This window comes from Gavia stellata, chromosome 15, assembly GCF_030936135.1.
Source record: "Gavia stellata isolate bGavSte3 chromosome 15, bGavSte3.hap2, whole genome shotgun sequence".
In the NCBI taxonomy this organism is placed as follows: domain Eukaryota; kingdom Metazoa; phylum Chordata; class Aves; order Gaviiformes; family Gaviidae; genus Gavia; species Gavia stellata.
The window spans coordinates 19007225-19034626 of record NC_082608.1 but is presented as its reverse complement, the minus strand read 5'-3'; the positions used below and the strand labels follow the sequence as shown (position 1 = coordinate 19034626).

Genomic DNA, 27402 nt, shown 5'->3' with positions numbered 1-27402 from the left:
AGAAAAAAAAAAAGTAATTTGGATCATACCAGTATAATAAATACAAGATGGGAGAAATACATTCTTCAGGGTTAGCAGATCATGCCCCCCCAACTGGGACCAAGACAGGGTCTAGCAGGCAGGCTATTAAGGATTTAATTTATGATGTGGTGAGGCTCCTATAATTAAAATTCACAACAAAATGCAATATTTTACTTTCTAGTATTAAAATGCATCAATATTCCCATATCATACAAAACATTTCTACAATGTATATATGCAAGCTTCCCTCATATGAAAATTAAATCTTTGTTTCTTATTTTCCTTGGTAAACCCAGTGGTAATATTCTTTTTTTTAAGCTGAATACCCAAAGAGTTCATCATAATTCTCCTATTACAAGAAAGGTCAAAAAGCATTTATAATTATTTGGTTCTCTTTATACATTGTAAGCAGAAAGCCATTTCTGCTACTGTCTTAAACTCATTTTTTTCATTGTTTTAAGATCCTCATTAGTGTCAGCAGTATTTCAAGCATGTGCCTTTACTTAAAAGTACACTTTGAGACCCATCAAAATGTACCTCTTTGTTTTGATTACAATTTTCTGCAATTCTTATTCAAACATTCTGTATTTTATTCTCATTATGGTCATGAACTCTATCTACACTCAAACTGTTTTTCAAGTATTTGCCCCAGACTACTTTGCTTAGGAAGAATTTTGCTTGGTGAAACAGTTTTATACAATGGTTGCGTTCCACTAAATCGATTGCAGATTTTTTGTGTGGAACTCTCAAAAACTTTGTATATCTCCCCACCTTACTTTGAGTAAAATGCAGCACAGTAAGAATCATTAGCACAATAAATATATGCAAACCCACATCCTACTTCAGACCTAGACCATCAACTGATGCTTAGTGCTTGCTGTAAAGGGGTGTTGATGTTGACACCATTTTGGTTTTCATGCTATTTAGGATTTGATATCCTGAGCTACCACTCCAATTTAACCTTCCAGGAAGTGGAACTGTATGTACACACAGAATGTACTAACTTTTGTGACAAAAAAGATTGAAGAGGAAGTATCATAACACTGATGCAAGCAGAATCAGAAGCCACCAGGAAATTTCAGATGATACTTTTACTTAGATAAAAAGAAACTATATCCTTTGCTGTTCTCTTGTGATGGTGGTTTGTGAAAAATCTTTTTTTTTTTTTTTTAATTTTAATCTTTTGATTAAAAGACAACTCTTAAAAGCACCCTAGTAGTTTCTTCCATATTATTGGATTTATAGGTCAAAAGGAAGAAGTAGGCCTGGAGAGTTCACCAAATTCAATGCAATTTTATTCATTTTACAGCTTTGGTAACCTTCTTATTCCGTAAACCCACAAGGATTACAAGGAACAAAAACCCACAGTCCAGAAAATACTATCATAATATTTGAAATGTATTAAAGATGACAACAGGTGTATATCAAAGATGCCTTATATACCCTTGCTACTTTGCTAGGCCAGCCTGCCCGTAGTTTACCTTTCCTGGTATCTTTTGACTTTTATCTATCGTATCCAATCTCATTTATATTTATTCGCGTACTAACCTTCTTCTTGTTGTTAGGTTAAGTATAGAAAACCCCTTGTCCTGGCAGGTTGTTCTTGATAAGAAGCCACCATCTTTAGAAACAGTTTTCATTTATCTGAATCATAGCTGTGCACTATTATACAATGCATAGCTATCAATAATACTTAGTGCTTCAGACCCTTCCTCATGCTTTATCCATTTTTACAAGTTAGTATTTTATGAACAACCCTCCAGGCTACTCTTCTTAATTCCTTCTGTTTCCTCTCTAAATATCTTCAAAAGTCCCTTTATTTCTAGCAATTATTTATAGACATCTATCAGTCCTGGTTTGGGGTTCCTTGGCTGGAATGCAATGTATTCAGGCTATTGTGCATCATGGAAAACAAGTTACTTTTTTTACATGCAATTCTCCAGCAATTCTCCCTACCACTGCAGTTAAGATTTTTACCCCACTGGGCTTGCAGCATATTGTTACAAGTCACATAATGTCAAATGCATTTACAATAATTTCTGTTAAATGCCTCCAGCAAGTGAAATGAGATGGCTGCCAAGTTCATTTAACTAGCCTTCACTTTCCAACCTTTAGAGTGAGACGTCCAAATGTTTCTGCCTGCCTATGTAATTCATAAGATTGCAGTCACTCTCATTAAGGTACTGAGGTAAGTCTGCGGCAGGATGCAGATCCTACACCCTAGAGTTGGAAGCTGGATAGACCAGAGATCTATAGGAAATAAACTGGGTCATAACTTAGAAAACAAAAACACCAGAAATCAGCAGTACAGTTAATACAAAACCCATCACAGTCAGTAGAAGAATTGCCATAGGTGTCACTGAATCAGGCTCAACTATTATTTTCCTGGTATATATATTCTGACTTCAGCCTCATATAGAAATTAAAGACTTTATAAATAAAAAAAATGCAAACTATTTCTTTACAGCTTTTTTTTTTTTTAATTAAATAAATAGCCTCCAAGTTTGCAGTTTGTCCATGAACAGACCTCCTGATAGAAATCTGAAAACATCTACGCTCACTTTAGCATACATTTGTGTGTACTTTTGTTAGAATTTGACTCCTGGCTATTTCCAGGAATACGACAATTTTCCATGAAAACATCTAATTAACTGTAACTAACTATATAATGAAATCTCTCCAGGAAAGATATATCAGGAAAGAAATACGTTACTATATCATCTACCATTCACATATTTTTATCATTAATTATAAGCTGTGGCAAACCCTAGCTTGAAATTCAGATGAATATTTATTCATGTAATGCAAATACAAGTTTATATTCTCAGTAATTATGCCCAGGTATTTGCCTTTCTAGTAAACTGATGACATACAAATTGTAGATGTCCAAATAAGTAGTGGTGTTTCCTGTGAGTTCAAAAATCACACACAAAAAAAGGTGAATGGCCTTAGTAACACAGAAAATGTATTAAAACACCACCAAAGCAAATCCTCACTGGGACGACGCAGAAAAGATTCTTTAATTGTTCACAGGCAGATTAAATAAATACAGAAATTACACAATATCTTCGTGTTTTCTTTTGTTTCTTCTACTATTAACTATCTCCAATGGCAGAGAAAGGAGGGTCCTTAAAAAGGGTGTGGCACAACATTTCACTGTAATCTTGCAAGTTTTGTGCCTTTCCCTAATTAAGGAACTAAGCCTTCAAATCATTAAGGAAAAAAGTCATTTTGGAAAACAATAAAAACCTGGAATACATGTCTTACAGCAACATCAAGGAAGTGCAATATAAACACTCACTTGAATATTAATATTTATATATTTAAATTTGTGACGCTAACTCTCTCCAAGATTTATTTATTAGTAAATCTCTGATACTTCTCATGAATGATAGACAAGGTGTAACTGCAATTTTAGAGTCAGTAAATAAGTGGAAAGCCGCTAGAAAATTCCACTGGGTTTGAGACTGCTAAAATTATGGCCCCATAGGAAAACACACAGGAACCCAGCAAAGAGTAACTTAAAGCAAGATAATATCATCTGAATCCCTCAGCAAGGCCTCAGGATCCTTCAGGCAAGTTTCACAGTCCAGTATAGCTATATCTTTTTCTACATAATTATACAACTCTCATAATTGAATTATTGGAATCCATGGACATTTACATTTTGACCCAGTGATCATAAAGACAGATCCAAGATACCTGTGTATGAACATTATTTATTTTTCAGCAGAAGACTGTTTCAGTTAATGGGTTTGATTAAGAGCTTGAATGAGGATGAAGGTGGCTGTGATAGGAAATAGGGTTATGCATATAATGCAGAGCCTTTCTTTTGGAACTTCAAAAAAGAAATACAACAATACAATTTTAATACAATGAGAAGGAATCAGAAATCATACATGCAAACACACGCACATAAAGATTTCTATCAAGCTGTGCAGTGCAACTACTGATTCGGAGCAGCAAGACAGCAGAACCTGATGAATAATTTTAAGATACATGCCATACAATTTGAAGAACTATGGAAAACAGATGTAAACAACATGAAATCTTGGTTGACTGGATGTCATCTGCATAGAGAACTATGACAGATTCTAGCTACCACTGATTCTACAGGTTCACTTTTGCACAAAATAATTTTGCAAGTATTGGTGTTCTTGACACCAGGAAAATGAGGTTATGAAGTTTAATGGGATGAATACCTGGGGGAAAGAGGGAGAGGATAAGAAGATGATGAAGTTGAGAAAAATTATCTGAACTTTGACTAACAGGTAAGACAATCAAAATGCCAAGTGCTACATGAATAAATACCAAAGTGCAGCAAGAGAAAATGGATGAAAACAATTACAGAAGAATTCTCTGGAAGTGGTACTGAAAAACATGTCTACTGAATCAGAAGCATAAGCAACAATATAAGGAGTGAAAAAAAGGAAAAGCAAGGATAGTTTATAGATGAGCAAAAATAGGGAACTGCCACTTAAAAAGAAAAAAATAAAAAAATTCCTTGGCAGAGGAAAGAAACTTGGTATAGAGTTTGAGTAAAGAAAGAACATATAGCAGGTAACAGTTAAATATTGTCCCATAGCCTGGAATTAACAAAGCTAAACACTAAATATTGTTTTGGAAGGGCATATGGTACATAAAAGGTGTAAACTTCTGCTTTGATGCAGGGAGATGAGACCACTGAAAGACTTGCAGGAACTCACAGCTCATATCCAGACCTCATGTACTACCAGCAGGATTTAGGCTTAAACACTGCAGAGTTTGAGCTGTTTGGCACTACTTTCTTTTACTGAAATACTGGTTGTGGGGGCTGTGAATCTACTAAAACTACACCATCCTACTCAGTGGTCTAGGAATGTGCATCTTAATGGGCATGACAAGAAGATGCTGTAGTTTAAATGAAAATGTAATACAGTTTGTCCCTTGATCCAATCAGATAATCACACTCTGCTACATACTATTGGCTGATTGTGCAAAGGAATCTCTGACATTTGTTAGCAATATATTCTCAGTTCATTATGAAACTCTTGTTACGACACAGGGTGAATGGGAAGTGGGACAGTCTAAGGAAGTTTCTTTTGAATTCAGAGTAACCGATCAATATCTGAAATAAATTAAGAATGGAGTAGAGACCTACAACAGAAAAGAGTTAGTGTTCCACTCACCAGCCATACTCAGAAATATGAAACACATTTCTTGTTTGAATGAAAAGATCGTCAATTGGGTCATTATATGCTGTCACAAGTAAGGTAAACGAACATTTACCTGAACACTCTTTTTAATCTGATGAAGGAGCAGCTCATAATGCATTTCATACCTACAGCTATTCAAACAATGGCAGCTGTATGTGAAAATGCAAAACTTACTAAAAAGGTTACATGATTTCTAGAAACTACATAAATAATAAAATAAGGCCAAAGAATGACTTGTAGTCCTATCAATGTGTAGTACAAGGAAGTGAAAGGTAATGACTGTCCTTATTCAGAGTAAACAAAGCATATGTCACAAAGCATAAGCTTCAATGAATAGTAAATAATCATAAAAATATATATACTTGATTCCAGATTTCATTTCAAAATATTTCAGTATGCCTATACAGCCAAAACCTTATGTCTATACTCACAGCTTCAACTGTATGAGGAGGGTAAGGCCTTGCGTTCAGTGATGTACAGAAAGACATACAAATATATAACCCACAACTCTGATCTGTATTAAATCACTGTCACTCCACTGATTTAATAGGCATTCTACTGTTTTAGGTTTCTTTCACCAAGATCCAGGTTAACTCCATAACATACTTTGATCATACAATTACCGCTCACAAATGCAGTGGAGATACCTCTCAAGTGGAATGCAACAGCTGTTTAATAACTCACAACAAAATTGCACAACAGTTGGAGAAAACTAATTCAGCCTTCATCTACAGGAATAGTTTAGCTAGGATGGTTGTTTGTACCCAAATTGAAATTTGGAACAGTATCTTATTTTTATAGAATTTCATCATCAGATAAAGTCAACAGTGAATTTAATCAGAACATTTTCATTACTAACTTTAAGAATTAAAGTGTGTTTTTATTTTGTTGCAACTGTTCTATCTGCCTTTACACAAGTAACAGTATTTCAATCTGCCCTACAACATTAGCATATTCATAATGTGCTTTCCATTTATTCCTATTATTTACCTAGCCTCATGCTATATAAACAAAAAAAATGACACTTCCAGCAGCTAACCTTACAGAGAAAAAGGTGGAATTCCCACTCTGAACAGAAATTGTACATGTTATTTGGTCTGAAACATAATCATATCCTAGGGGTTGTCTTCGTTGGTTCTAGATATGAATAAAAAAGCATAAACCTAAATTGAAGCTTTCATTCCAAACTATGTTATTTTACTTTTTTTTTTCCCCCCTTTTCTACTGCAGAGACTTTACTGGTTTTCAAAAATCATTACCTGCTGTCCTAAAGGGCTGCTCCCACCTCTTTATGCAGGGGAAGGATTCAGTGAGCCATAAATTCAGCAAGAAAAATTGTACAATATGATAACAATGCATTTATCAACACAGAATTTGTTCAGGCATTATTTCTAGAGATATGATTGGCATGGACTTACCTGTAGGGGATCCCTCCATGACATGACCAACATAGGGTCCTTCTTTGAACATTGGCCTGTTATCATTTTGATCAATAACAGAAATATCTAGGCGGACTGGACCATCAATGGTTTTCCCACTCATATCTGTAACCTCAACTTCAAGCTGTATGAACGAAAAGAGAGGAGTAAATTCATTAGTTCACTATCACATTGAGCAAAGAGCAAAAAAAAATAGCTCAGATCAGTGCTGTTGTAACTAGACCCTGCCAAGGATACCACTTGCAGCCCATTCTTTTGGACTAGGGTCAGAGCAGGTTTTCAATCTAAGCAAGAGTCAAACAGATGCACATTCAAATCAAGATACCCCTTAGCAGCTTGAAAATGCCATATTCTCTGACAAATGAAGTGATAAGTATAAGAAAAAAAAGGACCCCCAGTAAATCTGATACTAATTATGTGAAGATCTGGTTAGAATTTGTTTCTTTACTATTTTCAGGCACATTTAAAGTGGACACATACAGAAATATCACTGTATAATTGACATATCTCCTAATGCTCAGTTAAAAGCCTTTTTTTAAAAAAAAAGGCAAGAATGCATTAGACATTATTAACATTTTCTCAGTGATGATGGCATGTATTATGTTAGGTAATTTTGACAGTTCTTCAGCTTTTCTAATGAGGTATGGAAGGACAGAACAACACATGCCGTCTTATATGAACAGGTATATATATACACACACACACACTCACATCCCAATGTATGAAAGTGCCTGTTGAACATAGAGCTGACATACACAGCTGAAAATTTGTTTGGAATTCCTTTACTTCCAGAAACTGAAAAGAAAGATCATACTGTATATGTCAACCCTCCAATCCGCTTGCAATGGAAAGTCACAATGAGTTACCAAAACTTAATCCGTCATTAGAGCAAACCATGCCAAAACTTCTCCGATAATAGAAAAGGTCAATTTAGATTGCAACTGCATGCTATGACTGCAGTTCTCTCTCCTCACCAAGACGTGAGTACAACACAGCAATAAACATATCAGAGACACAGCTATCATTTTCACCTACCCTACCTGTCCCTGGACTCAACTCTTAATGGAGTTAAGCCAGCCAGAAAATGAACCTGAGCACAGATGTTAGTATCCCTCTGTTCCAGTCTTTCCCTGAGAAAGTGGTAGCAGAAGGGGCTGGAAATATATGAGTATTTTGTTTATTCTGTTAATTTATTCTTCATTGCCATGTCTTATACCTGTAAGTTATTTATACGCTAGTGATAAATCCTACTGGGAAAGAATGAGGTCAAAATTCTAATCCTTTATTAAAATGGTTGGCTTATTATCACATCTCTCTGTATTTTTTTATGTTTATAAATACATTCTACTTTTATAGTTCAGTGTGCTGAGTGTGAGTAGAAGTATTTGTTATGAGTAAACTATCTACTCACACACACTATTTGTAAATAATGTCATAGTCCATTTTAACATCTACTCACTGCTTATCCTCAGTTCTCTAGCAATTGTTCTTGCAAGCCTTTCTCAAGTCTCATTTTTTACTAGATACATAGCTTAACAGCTTAAAAGCAAACAAATACTCTGACATGAAGACAACTGATTCATGTGGCATTGGCACAGCTGAAGCTCTACTGGGGCATACGCCCCTTCAATTTCCAGGGCTTGTTTAACTCTGTACTCTAAAGTCAATGTGATAATCTTAGGATTGCATATGATGTGATGTGAACTAAGAAGGAAAATGTAGTCTTATTACTGAACTACATTAAAGCTAGATACAGTTTTAGATACATTTGGAAACTGCTGACAAAAAGATTGTAAATGTTGACTCATCAAAACTATGTTAATTGCTTTGGGAAATGGAAGAATAGCAATATTTCTCTGTGAAATTCCAGCAAATTCATTTTAAAATTCGAGATAATTTGCTCTTAATCTATCTCTCAATATTAAGTGACTATACTGCTTACTGAAAAGAACAAAGGCTTTGCTAAATTTAAAAAACTACTTCAGCTGCTTTATCAAAATTTTAAGTCATCTAAAGCAAAGGCTGATCTAACACTAGGGTTTTTTCTCCCAGACTTGCACGGATTAAGAAGAGAACAGGAGATTCTTATTAAAGACTGAAACAGATTTACTTTATCATTGCCAAGTCCACTGCATCTGAGACCAACTGCCAAAAAAGTTGGCATGACAGGTCCGTAGGAATGGTTACATGATCTCTGCTTCATTTTATTAAGATGACAGAGGATTTTATTTTATTAGTCTTTGTACAATAATTTCCAAGCTTGTCCTAAGCATTATGGGTTAACTCACTAGCTCCTTTTAAACCCACTCTTCTACAATGTTTTCAAAATAAAAGCCTGCAACACCGAAATTTTGACCATCTATCTTTACATGGCTAGTTTGTGAAAGAAGCTGCCGTGTATATTATCTTGCCCAACCAAAAATACCCCACAAAAAAAAAAATCCATAAAGCTCCACCGCCCACAAAACAAAAACCAAACAAAGCAAAGAAGCAACAAAACAGCAACAAAAGTATATCGTTACCTAAAAAAAAACAACATATGCAAGAGAAAGAAGCATTCAAGTAAAAGACAATATTGGCACAAAAAACAAATTACTATGAACAGGCAGTAAATAAAACCAGGTGGAAAATTAGATTGTGCCTAACTATCAGAAGAGTGAGATTTCAGTTTTCAATAAAGAAGGCAAGAAAGCCTATCTAGTTTTAATGTAAAACTTGACTGATGTATGAAAGATACTGCACTCATTCTTTTGATAGCAAGAGACTGTAATTGAACATTCAGAAAGTATCTAAGTTCCTACCTGATTATAACAGCATAACTCTAAGGAAAAGTGGTAAGCATGAAGACAGATTTGGGCAAATTGACAAAAAAAAAAAAATCTGCAGAGCTCTGTAGTTATTTATTATGTGAAAACCTGATAAGATTGACTATGCTTTCAATGTTCCAACTTAAAAGCTATGGAATTATGTTCATAATGAAGAAGTTACGTTCACCATAATCTAACGAACCATATTTTCAGGAGCACTTGAGTCTAAATCCCAATTTCATTTTTGACAAAAGTATAGATGCAAACTACAAAGGATAATCAAGTGTTTATGAGAACTGCTACACCTCACAACACGAGTCTCCATAATAGGATACAAAGCAGACTTTGGCTATTGCTTCTAACATAGCTGAGAAACACTGATAAAATTAAGCACACCAATAAAAGAGGGAAAAGCAATATAAAACTGAAAACTGCAGGCAGTAATAGATTTTAGCCTGTTTGTCTAGACAAACTCTTATTCAATACTCTCCCTTCTCAAAAGGGACTTCTTGACTCCCCATGCAATTTCCTTCACCATATCTGAAGTGAGGATCTTTCTCATCACCCCAAATATAGTGATTTTACTAGAAGTTCAGTACTCTTATTCAAAAGCTGCGCAAACCTGTTTTAAGCACTCTGCTTTATTTATATAGTCTTGATTCCCTTCCACTCTGCAGTCAGCAACATTTACGGGAAAAAATAACCAGTCTCATTCTTACCATTACTTAAAGTAATTTCAAAGGTTGCTCTTCACAGAATGGTTGTTTCCATTCATTTATTGCTTTTGGTGAAATAATTCTGGATAACCACCTTCCTTCTCTGCATATAGATGTCTATTTTTACTTTGCAGCCAGCCAGCCAATGGTTGACACAAAATTACATCATAAATTTAAAGTTTTTCATAAGCAAACCTGGCATATCTTTTAGTACTTAATTATCTTCAAAGTCTAATACAGGTTCTTTAGTCATTTACTGCCTTCCAATTTTAATTTTCAATTTGTTGCGGATGACTGTTTCTCACAGAATTCTTCCAGTTGTTTCAACAGGTGGTTTTTCTACATGTTCCTCGTACCCAGCTTCACCCAGCAAAAACAGAAAATAAAATCAGTCATTTCTGTGCGTGAAACCAGCAACTTCCCAGAAGCACAAGGTCCCCGCGGTCAGGAGCCCACAGGTGCATTGGGTGTCCATACTGACTGTCAGCAGCTGGGGCCGCGGGCGCCTCTGAGGCGAGGCCAGGGCTGCCCCGTGCCAGTTCCAGCCGGTTCCAGCCGGTTCTAGGCGGCGCCCCCCAGGGCGCAGCTGAGGCACCGGTGGTGCCTCTGGGAAACCGCGCGTAAGAAAGGGCAAAGCGCCGCGGGGGTGCTTCGTCTTCATCTTGACCCACGAGCTTTTCATCCCATTGCTCTGACCCCCCCGAGCAGGAAAAGCAGATGAGTAAAATGTGACCAAGGCAGAGGAAAGGTGCCTCATCCCGGAACTGGGGTGCACTCAGAAATCTGAAAGGAGCACTGTTCCACTACGGAAGTCTGTTATACCACTACCTGCCCCAACCTCAGTTATTCTGAGGTATCTATAGGTACAGACCACTGCTGGCTTTATTTATTCCTAGCTTGATTAGAATTATAATTAGGAATACCTGTCAGGTTTATTTATCGTCAATTCCTAAGTATGGATTGACAGTAAAGAAAGGTGCAGACTTACGGATCTTTCATTTAGGCAATTTCCAGGTCATAAAAAGTAGTAAAGAAATTCTCTTTATAGTAAAAAGTTTTAGTAAAACTTTAATGCAATTACCTAAAACAACTCAGAGAAGACAATAATTCAGACACACAGAAATTAATTGCAATTAAATTTTCCTGCTATTAGGAATATGAATAAAATATTACCTAATTTTTATATGGCACAAGAATAGATGGCGGGAGAGGATATAAAGCCAAAATACACTGCTTCTAACAGGTATGGATAATTTTATCTCAAACTACTTGATGACAGGGTATCGATTACCTCAGCAAGGTTGCACAGATGATGGCATAAAATGGCACCGTTACCTACAACGGGAGAATTTAGCTTCACATTCAGAGTTAGAGCCTAGGTGGGAAGGGGTTAATTAGCCATTCTAAGTACTCCTATGAGCATCTTACAGAGGCTTCATCTTGCTAATGCATCCACTTAAAAAATTAGATTCCGATTCCTTAAAAACCCACACCATTTATTAGTCTAATTTTATTGGTTTCTTACCTAACAACAGTCATGTAACCTTTTAGCAACATGCCATTTTGCAATACCTTCACAACTGAAATATAAGCAGTTCCAGTCTGAAAGGATCATTGCAGTATGAAGACACTGAACATCTTTCAGTTAATGTTCAGTACATGGACTTTTGAAAGCCTAAAGCACTACCTTGGTGATTATAGGTATCATTGTATTCTTCTGTACATTTCATACTCATGGAGACTAGAGGTGAAGAAGCAGTGTCTTAGCTTTTATTTTAAGGTAGGTGTCTGCCTTTATTAGACATGTTTTATCTCTAAGATATTTTATTGGAAAAACCTGTAGAGCAATAGAGAGTTTCCTGAATGCAGACTTTCTTTTACCCTAAGCTGCAAAACATTTTACATACTATACAACTGCTATAGGTCTTCTGATTCATTCTTCTCCTAACAAAGATCTATGCAATGTCTGAAAAGTCTTTTGATTTAGAAATGCAAAGATTGTTTTGAATTTGAATTTGTAATCATCAGCTCATCACACAGAAGTCCTCACTTCAAGCATTCCTAAACTCTATCCTATTTATTTTCTTGGACATTTGCAAAATATAATCTTATTTTTTAATCAGCCTTCAAATGCTGGTTGTCTCATGCCTTTCTTCAGAAAGAAATCATTTGAAAAGTGATGTAATTCATAGAGAAGCACAACATAGTGATCCAGTCTTGCTGTGGGCTTATGCAAAACAAGGTAATTTTTTAAGCAATACTTCTAGTTAAAATAACCAAAATGTAGTTGGTTAAAATAACCAGAAAGTTTCATACTATTACTATAGCACAAATGGCTAGTCCTAGCATAAATATGCCTGCACTACTAGACAAAAACACTGAAATTCCTATCACAGAAAATGCAGATTTCATTTCAAAACATTAATCTCTATAAAGCCTTTAAAAAATTTCAGGACTCTATAAATTTCACTAGGAAAACTAATTAAAAAAGCAACTGAACCTTCTGTGAATGCTTAAATTTTTCTCTGTAAACCATGGTAAGTTGGGCAATATACAGACTGTAACTGTATATGGTCTAGAAATTGAAGAAAGCAATACTGTAGGAATTAATAGTGGGAAAGGATTCCAAACCAATCATTCAAATAATTTCATTCTTTTTAGCATTTTTATAGCCTCAGTTAACAAAAGAAAATTAAAGATCAAAACCAATACACAAAAAAGCATTTTCTTTCAGGACGAGTGTAGGGGTCTTTCTGCATATACAATATATGACTTAAATACTGCTCACTTTAGTGCATTCTCCAAATTAAGCATTAGGTTTTACAATATCAGATGATTCTTACGGTGGTATTGTTATCCAATTCTACTCAGGAAGTCTGAACCACTGAAATCCAAAGTAAGAAGGGAAAGCTAAATTAAAAAGTAAGGCTGACATTAGCAGGACGTTCCCCAAGCTACCTTTAAGTACTATTCTCCTAGATAGCACCATGTACTTTGCAACGACCCGCCAAACTACAACTGTTCTGCACCTCCAAATCAGGTGAAAGACTGAAGAGCTTTAGCAAAGACCTCACCAAAATAAAGGTTTGCACTGACCTATCTTACAGTCCTAGAATTACCCTGCAGTTATTTCATAGTTCCTATTTTCTTAGCACAACTGCCTCTTAACTGTGTGCATTAATTAAACAAAAATTTCAAAAAAAACAAGACTTCTATCTCCCAAAAGAGTGACAAAGGATGAATTCTTCATTAGGTAAGAGTAATTTCATCTTCTTTGATCACACCAGATGCAAGGTGTTGTAGACACATTAATAGAACTTTTGTGAAAAGGAAGATAAATTTAACGTTATAAACAAGATGTTCTTTTCTCACTAGTTTTAAAGGTAGTGGTCTTAATATTTTTAATCATTAGTCATATAAGTAGACTGAAAGGTCAATGTCAACGTCATAGTATTCTGGTTTGTGAAGTGTAATGTAGCAAGTTCTTCTCAGCGAGTACCAAGGAATGAATATTTAACTGGTACTCTACATGATTTAACTTTTTTAAATTTCCTGCAATTTAGGCCCAATCAAGCAAAAAAAAAAAAACCAGTGACAGTATGAAAGTATATTTACTTACCCTACTAGACTTGGAAGAAAGGGGGATTTAACTTACGCACTCACACTGGTACAGAACTATTCATTGGGGAAGTAAGAGCAAAACAAACTGGAGTGACTGGTCTGATGCTTGATAACAAGACCATACATCAATAGAAGAGCAAGATACAAAGGTGTTTAATGAAATTAATTGTGTTGTAACTTATGTTTGAAGCTAAATGTCATTGGAGAGCAAAACTGGTTTTTTTGGGGGGGAATGGGAGGGGGTTGAGCAGTGGAGAGATAAACCATAAGAGCAAAGTAATAGAAAAAGATAACGTGAGGAAAGAGGAAATTATGATGAATCCTGTTAAACTTTCCTAGAAGGCCTTGTCTAAGCTGAGTCAAATTCAGGAATACTCTACGGAACTGACCTGACTGTTGTCCCATGGTCTAACAGGAGGCTGTCTGGTAAAACACTGGTGGCAGGAGCTGTCTCGTGCCCACCTAATGCAATTCTGACTGGTCCCTGCACCGGCATCCTTCCCAGCTACAGCTGCCATGAGAGCATTACTAACAGATTTGTCAAGTCTAACAACTCTTTTCTTTCCTTTTGAGAGAAAGAAGGGACAGACAAGGAGAAATAGGAGTACAAACTGATTTTTCATAGTTTATATGCTTTTTACTAATATGAACCTTTACCTTTTCAAAGCTAAAGTTGCATTTGAACCAGTCAATAGAGGGGTTTTATTTATACGCAGCTATAAGTCATAACAAGATTCCCATGTTATTTCAAATGCTTTTTCTTTAAACAAAACTCGCCCAAGTCAAGAAAGTTGCCTTAATTAAATAATAACTTTCTGTATATTTTGCACATTAATTTTTGTGCAGTAAATCTTTCTATTGTTATTATCTTACTGTACATTCTTCCCTTGAAGTGGGAAGCGCAAAAACATTGTCTTTGCCAGTTTACATTCAGTAAAGGCCAACCTCCAAAAGCACATTGCACCTGCACCTCCTGTTGGCTTGAGATACCATCAGAAATTGTCCATCTCTTAAAAAAATGGTACCGGCAATCCAGAAAAGCCACTACATCTTGGGGCAAGGATCTTCCTCAGTGTGAGTAGGAAAACAAATCTTGAATGATTAAACTAGTGATAACAGTACTTAGAGTTTTCCAGGTTCTTTATCGTGTACTGGCAGTATTACAGTCTGTCTTCTAGCACCAGAATGTCTTTTGATTTGCAGTACACTTTACAGAATATGCCTAAAAGATGCCATCAGTGAAATACGCTCATTGCTGCAAAACGAAACTAAAATGCTATACTTCTAATATTTTTTATTTTAATATATTAAATTCCTCCATAGCACTAAACTAAGGAATTATGAATTCTTTAATTGAATGTATACCATAATACTATTAGTGTCACAGTAAATATATTTTCTTCCACAGCTGTGTGTCTCTGAATCACAATATTGCTAAAAAGGCACTGTTTTCTTGTAGAACTTAAGTCCTGAAAATTTTTCTCTGCTGTGAGCATAAAATGGTCCCTTTCCTGTGAACAAAATCACAGAGCAGGAAACCAGAAAAAATTAGAGAGAATGGTGGCATAAACCTCAGAGAAAATAATACATTAAACACATACACATAGAAAGCTTATACCAAAATGAACTCTGCCTTTTTTGCAGGACAACAGTAAACCCAATTTAAAAAATTATCTTGATGTTTTCAGCTCATTAAAAAAATAAAATATATAACATGGGATTTTGTAGAAGATTTCTTGTGTGTCAACAGAAAAAATAAACACACAAAATTGATAACTTAATCTCATATTTTTTACCACATATTCCTGAGGATAGTTTTTAAACATTAAAATCAAAGATGGTCATCAAGCAGTAAATGGTATTTTCAGTTATTTGTGTCAGTTTGGAGCAGACAAGATTTACTCTTATGAGTTCTTGTGACTATTATTTTAAGATTTCATATTTTTAATATATAAATACTTGTAAGAAGTAATTCTTTACACATGGCAGATTCCTTCCGATATATATAAAAAACTAAATATTTTGTGAGTAAGATCGAACACTAGCAATTTTTCAAAGCTTCAGTCTTTCAGTCAAATCTTATGCCCTAGATCCACCCCTCATAAAATCTGGTCCCTCTGATAAATGTTACTGTCTAGGGACACTACACTCTGAACAGCCAGGTTGCACAGGAGAAAACTGGGTTTAACTGGTTAGTTATACAAAAGTCACAGTGAACAAAGGAATTGGGAGCAGAGAATGGAAGACACTGGTGTTATCACAAAACTCTCTCTTCTGTTGTGCAGGAAACCTCAAACACACTGCGCAACAGGGCATGTCAGGGTGGGCAGCCAGTAGTTGCTCCAAGGCCCTGCCAACCTGGCAGGGCTTCCCCATGGGCTCTGGGTGCATGTGCAAACCCTGCTGCACCTGTGGACTATTGAACTGCAAGCAATACAAGAACTTTCAAAAAGGGTCAAAATCACCACCTCCGTTTTAGAGGTGGACATAAAGGAGGTATGAGGTACTCAAACTGATCGTAACCATCCTGATTGATTATGATAGAACTGATAGAACGAACTGATGCAATATAGCAGACTGTTTTGAAAGAAAATCAATTATATAAATAAGATAGGCAAAATGTGGAAGAAGAAACAGAGATGAAATGGCTGCACCAAAGCTGTACACCAGACAAAATTTAAATCAAGCTTGAATCTAGGTTTTTTGATCTCCGAATACAAGACGTATAGCTAAATTCTATCTCTTGCTGAGCAAGTGATGTAAAATTAGATTTATAAAGGTTATTAAGCTACCAACATGCGCACAGTGTGATTTTTCAAAGCGCCTTACAAGTCTGGTTACTATATCCTATTAAAATCAAAACACCTTTGAAAGAGGTTTGAAAACCTGATTGTCCCTTCAGTGTCTCATTTTCCCCCCTATTCTACAGCTGTATAGACACAAAACCACAACTGAAAATAATTTTCTGCAATTCTCACAACAGAAAGTGTGTATTTCTAAGGGTCTCTCATATAGCTACAAAAATAGAATTAAAATTACTTCTGAAGCATACTTCCTGTTAAATATTATCAATGAGTTTTGAAATTAGAATGGCCACTCCAAAAATAACCTCAGTGAACAAACGAGAAGTAAAGGACATCCCTCAAATGTGTGGAGCAATACCACTCTTTAAATGAAGCCATGTGTACTTCACATAGACCAAAAGTATTACGGAAGATCATATAAATACTAATTAAAATATTTCCATATCACAAAAAAAAAGCTGGGGGGGGGGGGGGGAGTGGAGAGGGAGAAGATATCAGAATTCACCAAAGCAATCACTCCTAATCACCACAAATATACTACAGAAAATTAAAAAGAGAGGAAGTAGGACTGAAATAAAGGATGAAGACATAAGCCGTGCCAGAATTTTTAGGCTCTATGCTGCACCACAAAAACAACAAAGACCCTTACAAAAGAAAAAATGAAAAAAGGCTTTGCACTTTTAAATAGCTCCTAGCAGTATTCAAGCATTGCTCACCATTCTTGCTTCTTGAAAATAACTCCAAACGGCATGTAGGAAGTGGCAAGAGTTTAACAAATTTCATCTCACAGAAGGATTCGAGAAGCAACAGGGTCAGAGAGAGCCCATAACTAATCAGACCAACAACAAAAAAACCAAGATCTAAAAATGCATCGGTGACAAGAAAACTGACTTATTTAGGCATAAGAAATAAGGTCAGTGTAAATGTCAGGTATATATCACACACGCATATATGTTTTCTTTGTTATTATTGCTTAACATACCTGTTTCTACAAATGAGTAGGAAAAGGCCTTAGAAGTCAAGGATCACTCAAGCTTATACCAGTCTAGTACAGATGTAACAAGCCAGGTTTCTGTATTTTAAAGCAACACAACAAGGAATCACAAGAGCACTTGAATAGAGTACTTTACAAGCTGGGCTGGAGGGCATGCAGCATATTGCTGCCTTGCTGCCCACGTTTCTGGCTTTGTCAGCATTCCTGGGATGACATCTCATCCTCTTTACACTGTCAGTTTTCGCCTGATGAGCTGCAGCCAGGAGTCCTCCAAAGCCCCATCCAAGAAGGGAGTAAGAGTGCTTGGGATCTAAGTGTCGATGAAGAGAAAAATTTGATAATTTGGAAGTGAGGTTTTCCTAGTGGACTTTCTCTTTCTGAGAAATTTGCTTGTTCTGTAAATAAATTGCTCCCCTCTTCAAAATTTGAAATTATATCAGCATATTTTATATACTTTATTTGCCACACCCTCATAAGATGCAATTCTATTGTCTTTTTAAATTTTATGTTTTTTTAAAGGTTAGTCTGTAGAAGTCAGATAAAGAGAACTAGATGAGATTTATTTGTATCTGCTTTACAGCATTTAGATGACTGTACTGTAAATCAGAAGGGCCATGTGTTATGAAACCCATTCAAACTGCAGAGCTGCAAAGCCCCCATCGCCAAGAGTCTTTGCTATGAAGAGTTGTGTTACGGTGCAAAACATGTGTCATTCCCTTTTTTGAGAACATAGCATGCCATGCTGATAAACTGTTAAGTGTCCTGGTTTTGTACCTATACAGTTGCTTTCAATTTATTTATTTTTATTCTGCTGCTAAATCTAATTCTAACTTCTTTCCCAATCGCTGGCAGCCTCTCATATACTCAATGCATCTGCATTAGCAACCAGAACCTGCCTGTTTGACCACAGAGCTGAACTAGCTTCCATGCAGCACACCTTAGTTTGCTAAGCCAGAGGCAACATATTTCAATGCTGATGTTAAAAGGTTTGGGTGCTGTAAATGCCATCTACATGATTCGCTACCTACTGTATGTTTGGTTATATATGTCAGTAAAAGTGAGTTTATCAATCTTCCTCAAAATCATCATAAAAGGTTGTAAACTGTTAGATTATGAAGGCTGAATTTTGACATCTGATTGGCTAAATATATCACGTAAGTATTCACAGTTAGCACTTGGCTTTCATTTCCCTCCTGTATTCTTTGCCCAGCCTTAGCCGTTACAATGATAGACGAGCACTGAAGGTAACAAAGCACTGTTTATCTTTCCCTGTTATTCTGAACTAAATGAGTTTTTGCTGATTTTGTCTACAGTCAGCTTTATTGAATTTCACATTAAGCCCGGTTGTTTTTTTCCAAGAGGATGTCTATGGCAGATGCTTTCATAATTCAGACAGCTGATCTTCCTGGTAACAACATCTAAATGGATTAGCACATCCCGGATCACAAACATTTAAGCAGCTTCGCCATTTCAGTGTAACAGCGTAGTTGTTTTTTCTACTTTGCCAACAATGGCAAGGTATACATTTCATATAGAGAAAAAAGGAAATATCTGAATCGTTTCCATGTTATTTTAGTAAAAAAATAGTTTGCAGACATGTATATAATGGAAAGATACGCCAAGGGCAGCCTGATCTGAAATAAAATGTTGTTTCTAATTACCTGTTTTCTCTCCCTGAAACTAATCTTTGTAACTCTTAACACGTTGGATCATCTCTCTACATTAATTGTCAATAAAGAAAGATTTAGTCAATGAGCCTCAAATTAGCTAAATTAACATGGTAATAGTCTCTTCTGAGTAGTCAAACAGCTTTAAAGTAGCTCCCAAAGGATCAACAAGGGTCTGCTACATAGTGACACATCAAGAGACAGAATTTATTCCATGTTCTTTTATTTTTATTGCTTACATTTAGCCCAGGAACTTTCTGAAATGCTTCACTGGTCTTAAGCTCTGGTGACAGCATTACCTGTTAAAACTATTAATCTTAAAGCATAATTAGCAATTCTAGTGTGTCTCACTGGGTTTGGTTTTTTTTTTCCCCAATCTCAGTCAACTTTAAATTACCACATTGAGCATATCAGTAAAGGCATCTCTTCAGTAAACTATATGCCCCATCACCACTTTCCCTGAATTCTGAACTCTCACTTGATGTTTTACAACATATAACAGCAGCAATTCTTGTACTGCATTTTCACAAAGTTAGATCTCAAACCAAATCTACAGATTCTGACTTATTGATTTTTCACTATCTTTCAGGACTTTGTCTATGCTACATTTCTACACCTGTTTTGTGTCTGGAGATAAGGTAGACTTCTCTTTTTCTCTCCCTCATGCTTCTCCTAAACTGCAAATTATGACGAATCCAAACCAGCAATTTCCTGAATTCCAAGACTCACAACGTAACTGTCATCTTTTATCTTATTTTACTCTTTTTCAAATTCTTTGATAATTTACAAATCTTAACAGAAATGATTTTGAGTCCAAAATTACAATTAAAATATTTTCTGCAAGGAAAATTACTATGTTGCAGATCTCAACTTTTTCATTTCTTGCATCAAGTTGCATCAAGTGGAAAAAAATGCATAGAAAAAGAAAACTTTACATATTTGGCAACAAAGCGAGAATTGGAAAGTCAAAGTTATTGCAGCAAAAATAAAGTCTGGATACAGTCAGTCAGAAAATTCATTAAATGCCATTTGCACCAAAAATTGGAAATGAAGAAGGCCTTTTTGAATTACAACAATCAGCAAGACTCTTCTTCACATACCTGCAAAATAAACAATCATAAAAGGAGTAACTTCCAGAACTCATCACAGCAAGCTGTTGCAGTAAAATTTGCTTCTCCTATTGCAAAGCTGTAACTGATAAAACAAGAAAAGTATCTTTGTAACCACAGACATAATCACTAACAGAACACCAGGAGTGAATTAAAGCCATAACAGGAAAAAAAAAGTATGCCCCACTAAAAAACTAATAGCAATTAAATAAAGGCAACTGTAATTTCAAACAAACATGTTTACCATGATAAGACAGGAAATTAAACATACAGTAGAAACAAATATGCAAAGCAGGAGAAATCTTGCATTATTTTGACCTGTTAAAATCTACTGAGGCATAGCATTTTTTTTTCAAACCTTAAATGACCTAGAACAGAAAGTCCTTGAACAGACCCTCTGAAGTTTATGCTCTGAAGCATCAGAGTGACTTCTTGTATGGAGTAGAGTATTCAACCTTCACGTATTTAGTCCCAACATGGCATTGCACTCACAAAGAAATGGAAATTCATCCTGTCGTATTTTACTCCATTATACTCTCCTTGAGCCTAGCTATGTCAATTAAGGGACTTAACGTCACAGTACAGATCTTTTCTAAAGAGAATAGGCCTGTGTATATTCAAATCTGAACTTTTTTAAAAAATAGGGAGGTATTTTAACCATACAGTATGATTTTCATGAAAAGTATTTAATTATAGCTTGAAGTGTCACCATTGTTACCACCATAATTTCTAGTAGCCCCAGTGAATACAAATAGTATCTTATTGCACAGGTTCCTGTCTAAAAAAGATGAAAACAAGATTGCACCTAGTATTTATCTTCACCAGATTCTGGTGTCATCTGTGACTAGGTCTAGTCCTGTCTCCATTCCATTGTTCCTGTCTCCTAGTTTTTAAGTTGATATACGCAGCGTGCATAATGATCGGACTTTACTGTTCGATAAAATAACAATTAGTTGCAAATCGCATAAAAGTTCTTCCTCACTCAGTTCTGCTACATCACCAAAAAGCGCTGTTCTTCGACTTGGCAAGGTCACTTTTCATCAATATATTGCTGGTTCAAATATAAGATAATTTCTTTTATTTGGAGTAACATATTTATAAATCCATCACTATTAAGTAACTTGCTAGCTCAATGCAAAACACATACAGAAACTCAGTCCAATCGATACCAAGAGTTTGATTTTTGAGCCTCAAATCAGTAGCAATCCATCAACCATACAGACCCTATCAAAGGGAGTAAAACTATTCTGTTTGTAACTGAGGTGTCGTGCAGAACTAAATGTTTGTTACTATGACACTAAGTAAATTCTACAGTATCTGAATAACAAAAAGCACCTACAACTGTGTAGCAAGCATATTTATAAGTAGTACAGTATCTTAAGAAATATGTAAGTAAAAAACAATAGATAACTGTAATATGATCACTTGCCATATAAAAATTGTTCAGTGAACACAGATACTGAAGACAGAAATGAAACAAAATGTTGCATGAACTGAAATCATAGAGCTAAGTTTATTGTTTGGGAGAAACCCATTCACAAGGAATGCAGAATCAGTTGCAAAAAAACCAACTTAAAATTATTAGGTCTCCTTATGAAAGCAGAAAGATCTCCAAATATTTTCTCAAACGTAAAGTAGGCCAAGAATAATTATTTTAGAGGCTCTGTGTTTGTTTCATTTTATGTCAAAGAAGGAAATGAAAATGAAACATACTAAAATCTCTAGTAGGTTGTTAATTTTTCTGCATGTTAAATGTTTTATAAATATGGTTGTGTCTCACCTTCTTTCAAAACCAAGGCTGCAGGATCACATAATTGTTCAATAGATGGCACTCTATGTTCTTCTACAAATAGCTTATATACACCATTAAATGGAGACAGCTGAGAGAGAGATGAGTGGACTGAGTTTAGTCACCTGCCCTAATTTTACTACAGACACCACTTAAAAAGAATTACTCTATCAGAAGATAAACGAGCTTCATACTAAGCAATTCAAAGAAAGTGGAAGTTTTAACCACTGAAAACATGCCTGACAAACGTATTTTAAGTAATCAGACCTTTGTCTTTCTCACTAAAAGGTAAAAAAAATAAGCATGTCTGTGGATTGCCTCTTCAGCAAGGAACCAAAATTGTACAACAGCAACATTTTCCTGCAGGAATAAAAAGGACATTCAGAGAAGGATGCACTGCCTGTTTAGTAGAACGTCAGGAAAGATATTATAAAAATGCATACTACTAAACACAATATTCATAGCTCATCAAATCCTGACATGTTCTGGAATATGCTAGCACCAAATTATGTCACTTCAACTGGGTTTGACAGCAGGTAAATTATATTGTGTAAGAGTTTAACTAAAATGAAGTTGCTCACCAAAAATATCTTGTTCTAGATAAGGATTCAAAGTTAAAAAAACGTTCTATTACTAATGAAACAACAGACAAGAAAAGCAACATTAAGTTTATTTTTCTGCTTTATGTTCTGCTTTACCTAGCAGAACATCATAGAGAACAGAGTAAGTGTGTGGAAACTTTTTTTTTTTTTATTCTTTTCTCTGAACAGGTTCAGAACCACATTTATCTTTTAAAATTCTCCATCAAATGCTGTAACTGAACACATTTCAGCCTTTAGATTTTGAATAGTGTTGAATAGCCATGCTGACTGATCACATCAGTCATATGACATTGCTGGTACACTCTGACTCAACCTCCCTTTATAAACATTTATAGGGCTGAAGTAAATTCCAGCTCAAAGCTTCACGGCAGCATATGGTAATATGATTATCCTACCCAGTAGTATGACTGCTATTTTAATCAATAAATATTCATATCAATACCAAATTTCTTAAATAATAATTCTTATTATTAGAAAATAGATGCATGAACAGCCATTACTGCCATCACAGCAAACCTGGTGTTTGCTGTACAAATAAGTTGTAAACTGCTGTTTTCCAAGATTCACATCATACAGCTAGTTTGGGCTTTTTTACAGTATTTAATATTTGTATAATAATATTTAGTAAGTAATAGATGTAGTTAGATAGTTTAACCGACACAACCCAGTAACCTAGAAATGGGCTCACATTGAAACCTATAGTGCAAAAACCTATTTCCAGTTGCCAACAGCTGCAAAGGCCCAGTTTTTACCCGAAGATGGTTTTATCAGTGATTTTATTGCTAGAAGTGTCTTAAATCTTCAGTATTTTCGGGAACAGTGTAAACTATTTTTCTGTGATCTTGCTTTTATATCTGCTGTAGTTTTGTAACCTGATCACAAGAAATAAGATTAGTGAATAATATGACACTTGGTCAGCCTGCAGGTATGAAGCTAAGTATTTTTTCAAAGTCCTTCCTGCAGAGAGAAACTTAGTATCAGTGTTCGTTCCTGTCAAGTCACACAGCATGGATGGCTGTTTTCTTTCTTGTCATAATGAAACCTTTATTCGTAAAGTAAGTGAGCATCTAAAGATCAAGAGGCCAACTAAAAATGTATCATAATCAAAGAATGAAAGAAATAGGGGAATTCTGCATTTACCAAGGTGATAATCGATAAAATAGCCTAAGAAATACTTCTCTAATTGTCATTCAACCTTCACATCACCTATTCTGTGACTTCCAAGAAATTTCACTTTTCTGTTACCAAGACAATTTTCTGTACATACATGTTCCCTCAAGTAAATTTTACTCCAAATCTGTGTATAATTATTGATAACATTTCTTAGACTTATTTCTTGTTTCTTCCACCAACAACCACAAAAGCTCATTTACCTTATGCAGAATGTAATTAGTAGGTATCATATTTATTTGACAGCTTTCTCATTTTCTCAATTCTATGTAATTTGACAGGGAGCATTACAGATCCGTAACTAGTCTTTCAGAATGACTTTCACAAGGTTAGTTCACTTATTAATTGACCCTTGGTAATGGTAATTTAAGAAGCATATTAATCTCATCTGTCAGTTCTAACACATAGTAGATGTATAAAATAATTTGTCTTTTGCAAGGAGCCTTGCAACAGAAATGAAGTGTCTAAATTTTTTAATTAATGTGCATTTTCTTTCAACAAATGAGATTGGAGTGGAAGGAGACTTCTTTTCAGTGGTTTTCTTTATTCTGCTTTAAAGCTCCTGCATTTTCTTATTATGAAGATAAACACTATTTCACCAGTCAATAAAGCCTATGATCTAAATGATCCTCTACAAAGGACATTCTGGTATTCTCAATACAGATCCCTGAAACTTAAAAATGTGTGAACAAAGCATTCAGCACTTCAACAGCAGTGTCTTATTATTACATATACAGATTAAAGGTTTCTGGAATTGAAGGAGATTTAATTCACTAAGAATATTAAACAAAAGATTACTATTCAGAAATTGAAAAACTTCAATCAGTATCAGATGCTTGAAGTTGTAGTCTTTTAAAATTTGGTTTTCTAATGCATCATAGGTTGAGCAGAGCCTGCTGTTTATGTCTAAGAAAGAGGTATACAAAATTCTTAATCGAAACGGCTAGTAAGGACCATGTGTAAGTTCTCCTGCTTTATTCCATTCATTAACGGGACCAGTTAACAGCAAGGGAAAGAGAGAGAACTGTGTAAAGAACCAGTTGTGCCCTTAAGTGTGTGATCATCTGCACTTCAGAACACATGGGTGAAACACAGCTCCCGCATAAACACTCCAAAAGGGCATAAGCATTTACTGATGAATGTGCACAGTTCTCATCAAGGTTAGCACAGGTTTGAAGTGGAACAGAAGTCCTATGGTCTGTATTTAAAAGCAGAGAAGTCAAGAAAGCACAAGGTAAAAGCTGAGGTCCTCCTCCACCTCCTTCTACTTTTCCTTTTGTGTCCAAAGAATGAAGAGACCTTCTGAAAGGTAACTTTACAAAGAGTAGACCCTTATGCTGTAAACCCAGGGAGGCTATACTAAGAAAGCAGGTCAGGCCAATATTTCTGCATTACCCTACAACCTCTTACAGACTCAGCTATCTTTTACTTCATGCTGGCAGCAGACTTCCAGTGTTAACTTATAGCAGCAATGAAAAATCCTACCAGCTCTACAGGGCATAGAGTCCTTACTAGCATCAGAGATTTTGCTATGTAGACCCCTAGCAAAATTAACCATGCAGAACAGACTGGCATACAATGATTACAATCAGTGGGTCCACAACACACTTACAGAGAACCTTCAGGAAAAAGGGAAGTCTGGAGACTGCTGAGAGTAGGTAACTGCCCTGGGTGACCGCATTCAGCCCTCTGGATAAGGGTGGGGAAAAAATGCTGTGGGAATCCATCCCATAGTGCTTGTGGTTTCTACCATGGAATGCTACTGTGGGTTAGGAATGGGAAGTAAATGTAGAAGACACTATACTAATTCCTCACAGCCATCATGCCGGATTTTGCTGGCATGTATTTCAGATACTTAAAAAAATGGTAACCATCTTATTTATTGGCTATATTGTCACAATGTCTCCCCCGCTGTTATAGTCTACCATGTAAACAGGTATTCAGGTGCTTTTTAAAAAACCAAATTGCCCACTTGACAGACTATAGTGTCTCCTTCAGAATCATTAGTGTCAATCATGTGAGTACAAGTTTTAAGTGCTGTTGAAATGCATGCTACTTAAACAACTGATCATCATATGGAACTACTTCAAGTTTAATACAGCCTATGAGCATACCCAGTATTAGCAACTCAGCTACTACAATACCATCTTTATTTTTAACAATACAGTAAAAACTTACTATGAAAAACAATGCCTACTTCTTCACTCAGAATTAATAAAAGTAACTCAGTTTCCTAATTTTTAACCTTTTAACTTTTGAAAAGCTATGATTTTTTATGAAGATCACAGATGTTAGTGTACACAAGGAATGATCCTTCAAGAAATGATATGGACCCCGTATGCAGAGGTTAGAAGTCAGGGAAGTCACACCAGACTGTAAAACTGGTAATAAAATTACTGCTTGGGATTCCTAGAATTCAATGACATCATGCGCTGATTTTTGCCAGCTGAACATTTGCATTTCATTTGAGGATCTGAATCTAAAATGACTCTAAAGACTTGCTAGTATCAAAGAACTCTGTACAGAGAGAACAAGCTTTCCACTCTGTTGCAGTGTATGCTCCTACCAGTTTATAATACAGGAGCAAAGATCAAAGATGACCTGGACCATGTATTACACTTTGCCACTGTTATTACAACATTGGCAAACTACACTGTAAACAGCAACAGTTCTGTTGCTGAAAGAGTTATTGACAGCTGGAGAATCCCGACTGTTACTGACTCTTTTCAACAGCAAGTGGAGAAACTAAACAAATTGTCAAACCAAATAAATTCTTAAAGCTTTACTTTATAAATTCTCAGTCCCTAACTTCCACCCAGTATCTTCACCTGAGTTACCCTAGATCAATGTCTGTAACAAACAAATGAAAAATTGACAAGTGGAAGGAAAGGAGGACTCTTCAACTTTCAGTGAAATCACTTTCATACATTGCAAGGTTTCTATGAGTAACAAAAACACACATTTGCTATTTGTTCACTTTTATACCCTGTTGTGGCCTATTTTCTGATGATCACTTCTCTTGTATATGTGACAGGAAAGCCGTAAGCCCAAAACAACTTTCTTCACTTCCTATTAGGGAGAACAACAAAAATATTCACACACACACTTAATGTATTGCTGTTTACATTCTTTTTAAGTGATTAATTTCTGGTTTGGATAAAGTATGAACATTTATTACCAGAAGAAAAATCTCTCTCTTGAAAATAGGCTGTTTCTGAAACTCAGAAGAGCTGAATGTCCTATTTAATACTTAAAAAAAAGCTGGAATACTGCATGGGTGGTCATCATCTTAGCAGTTCTCGCATAATTGTAGAAAAACGTCACACACAGTTTTGCAGACCTAAGGGGATTTTATTGCATTTTATGGAACCCTTCAATAATATGAAAGGAAGCCATGTTTGCAAACTAGTATGTGTCTTTAATAAGAGAACTAATAAATATTCACAGTGGTGTGCCACATGGTGTTAG

General features: G+C 35.6%; 1 protein-coding gene across 2 annotated transcripts in view; it reads right to left on the bottom strand.

Annotated features, from left to right (window-relative positions):
* The window catches only part of CDH13 (cadherin 13), a 535620-nt gene that overhangs the window by 232281 nt on the left and 275937 nt on the right, over nucleotides 1-27402 (bottom strand). For both annotated transcript variants that reach the window (XM_059824681.1, XM_059824680.1), the window contains exon 6: nucleotides 6635-6779. In XM_059824681.1, the coding sequence (XP_059680664.1) occupies nucleotides 6635-6779 (145 nt within the window). The remainder of the gene's footprint in view (nucleotides 1-6634; nucleotides 6780-27402) is intronic.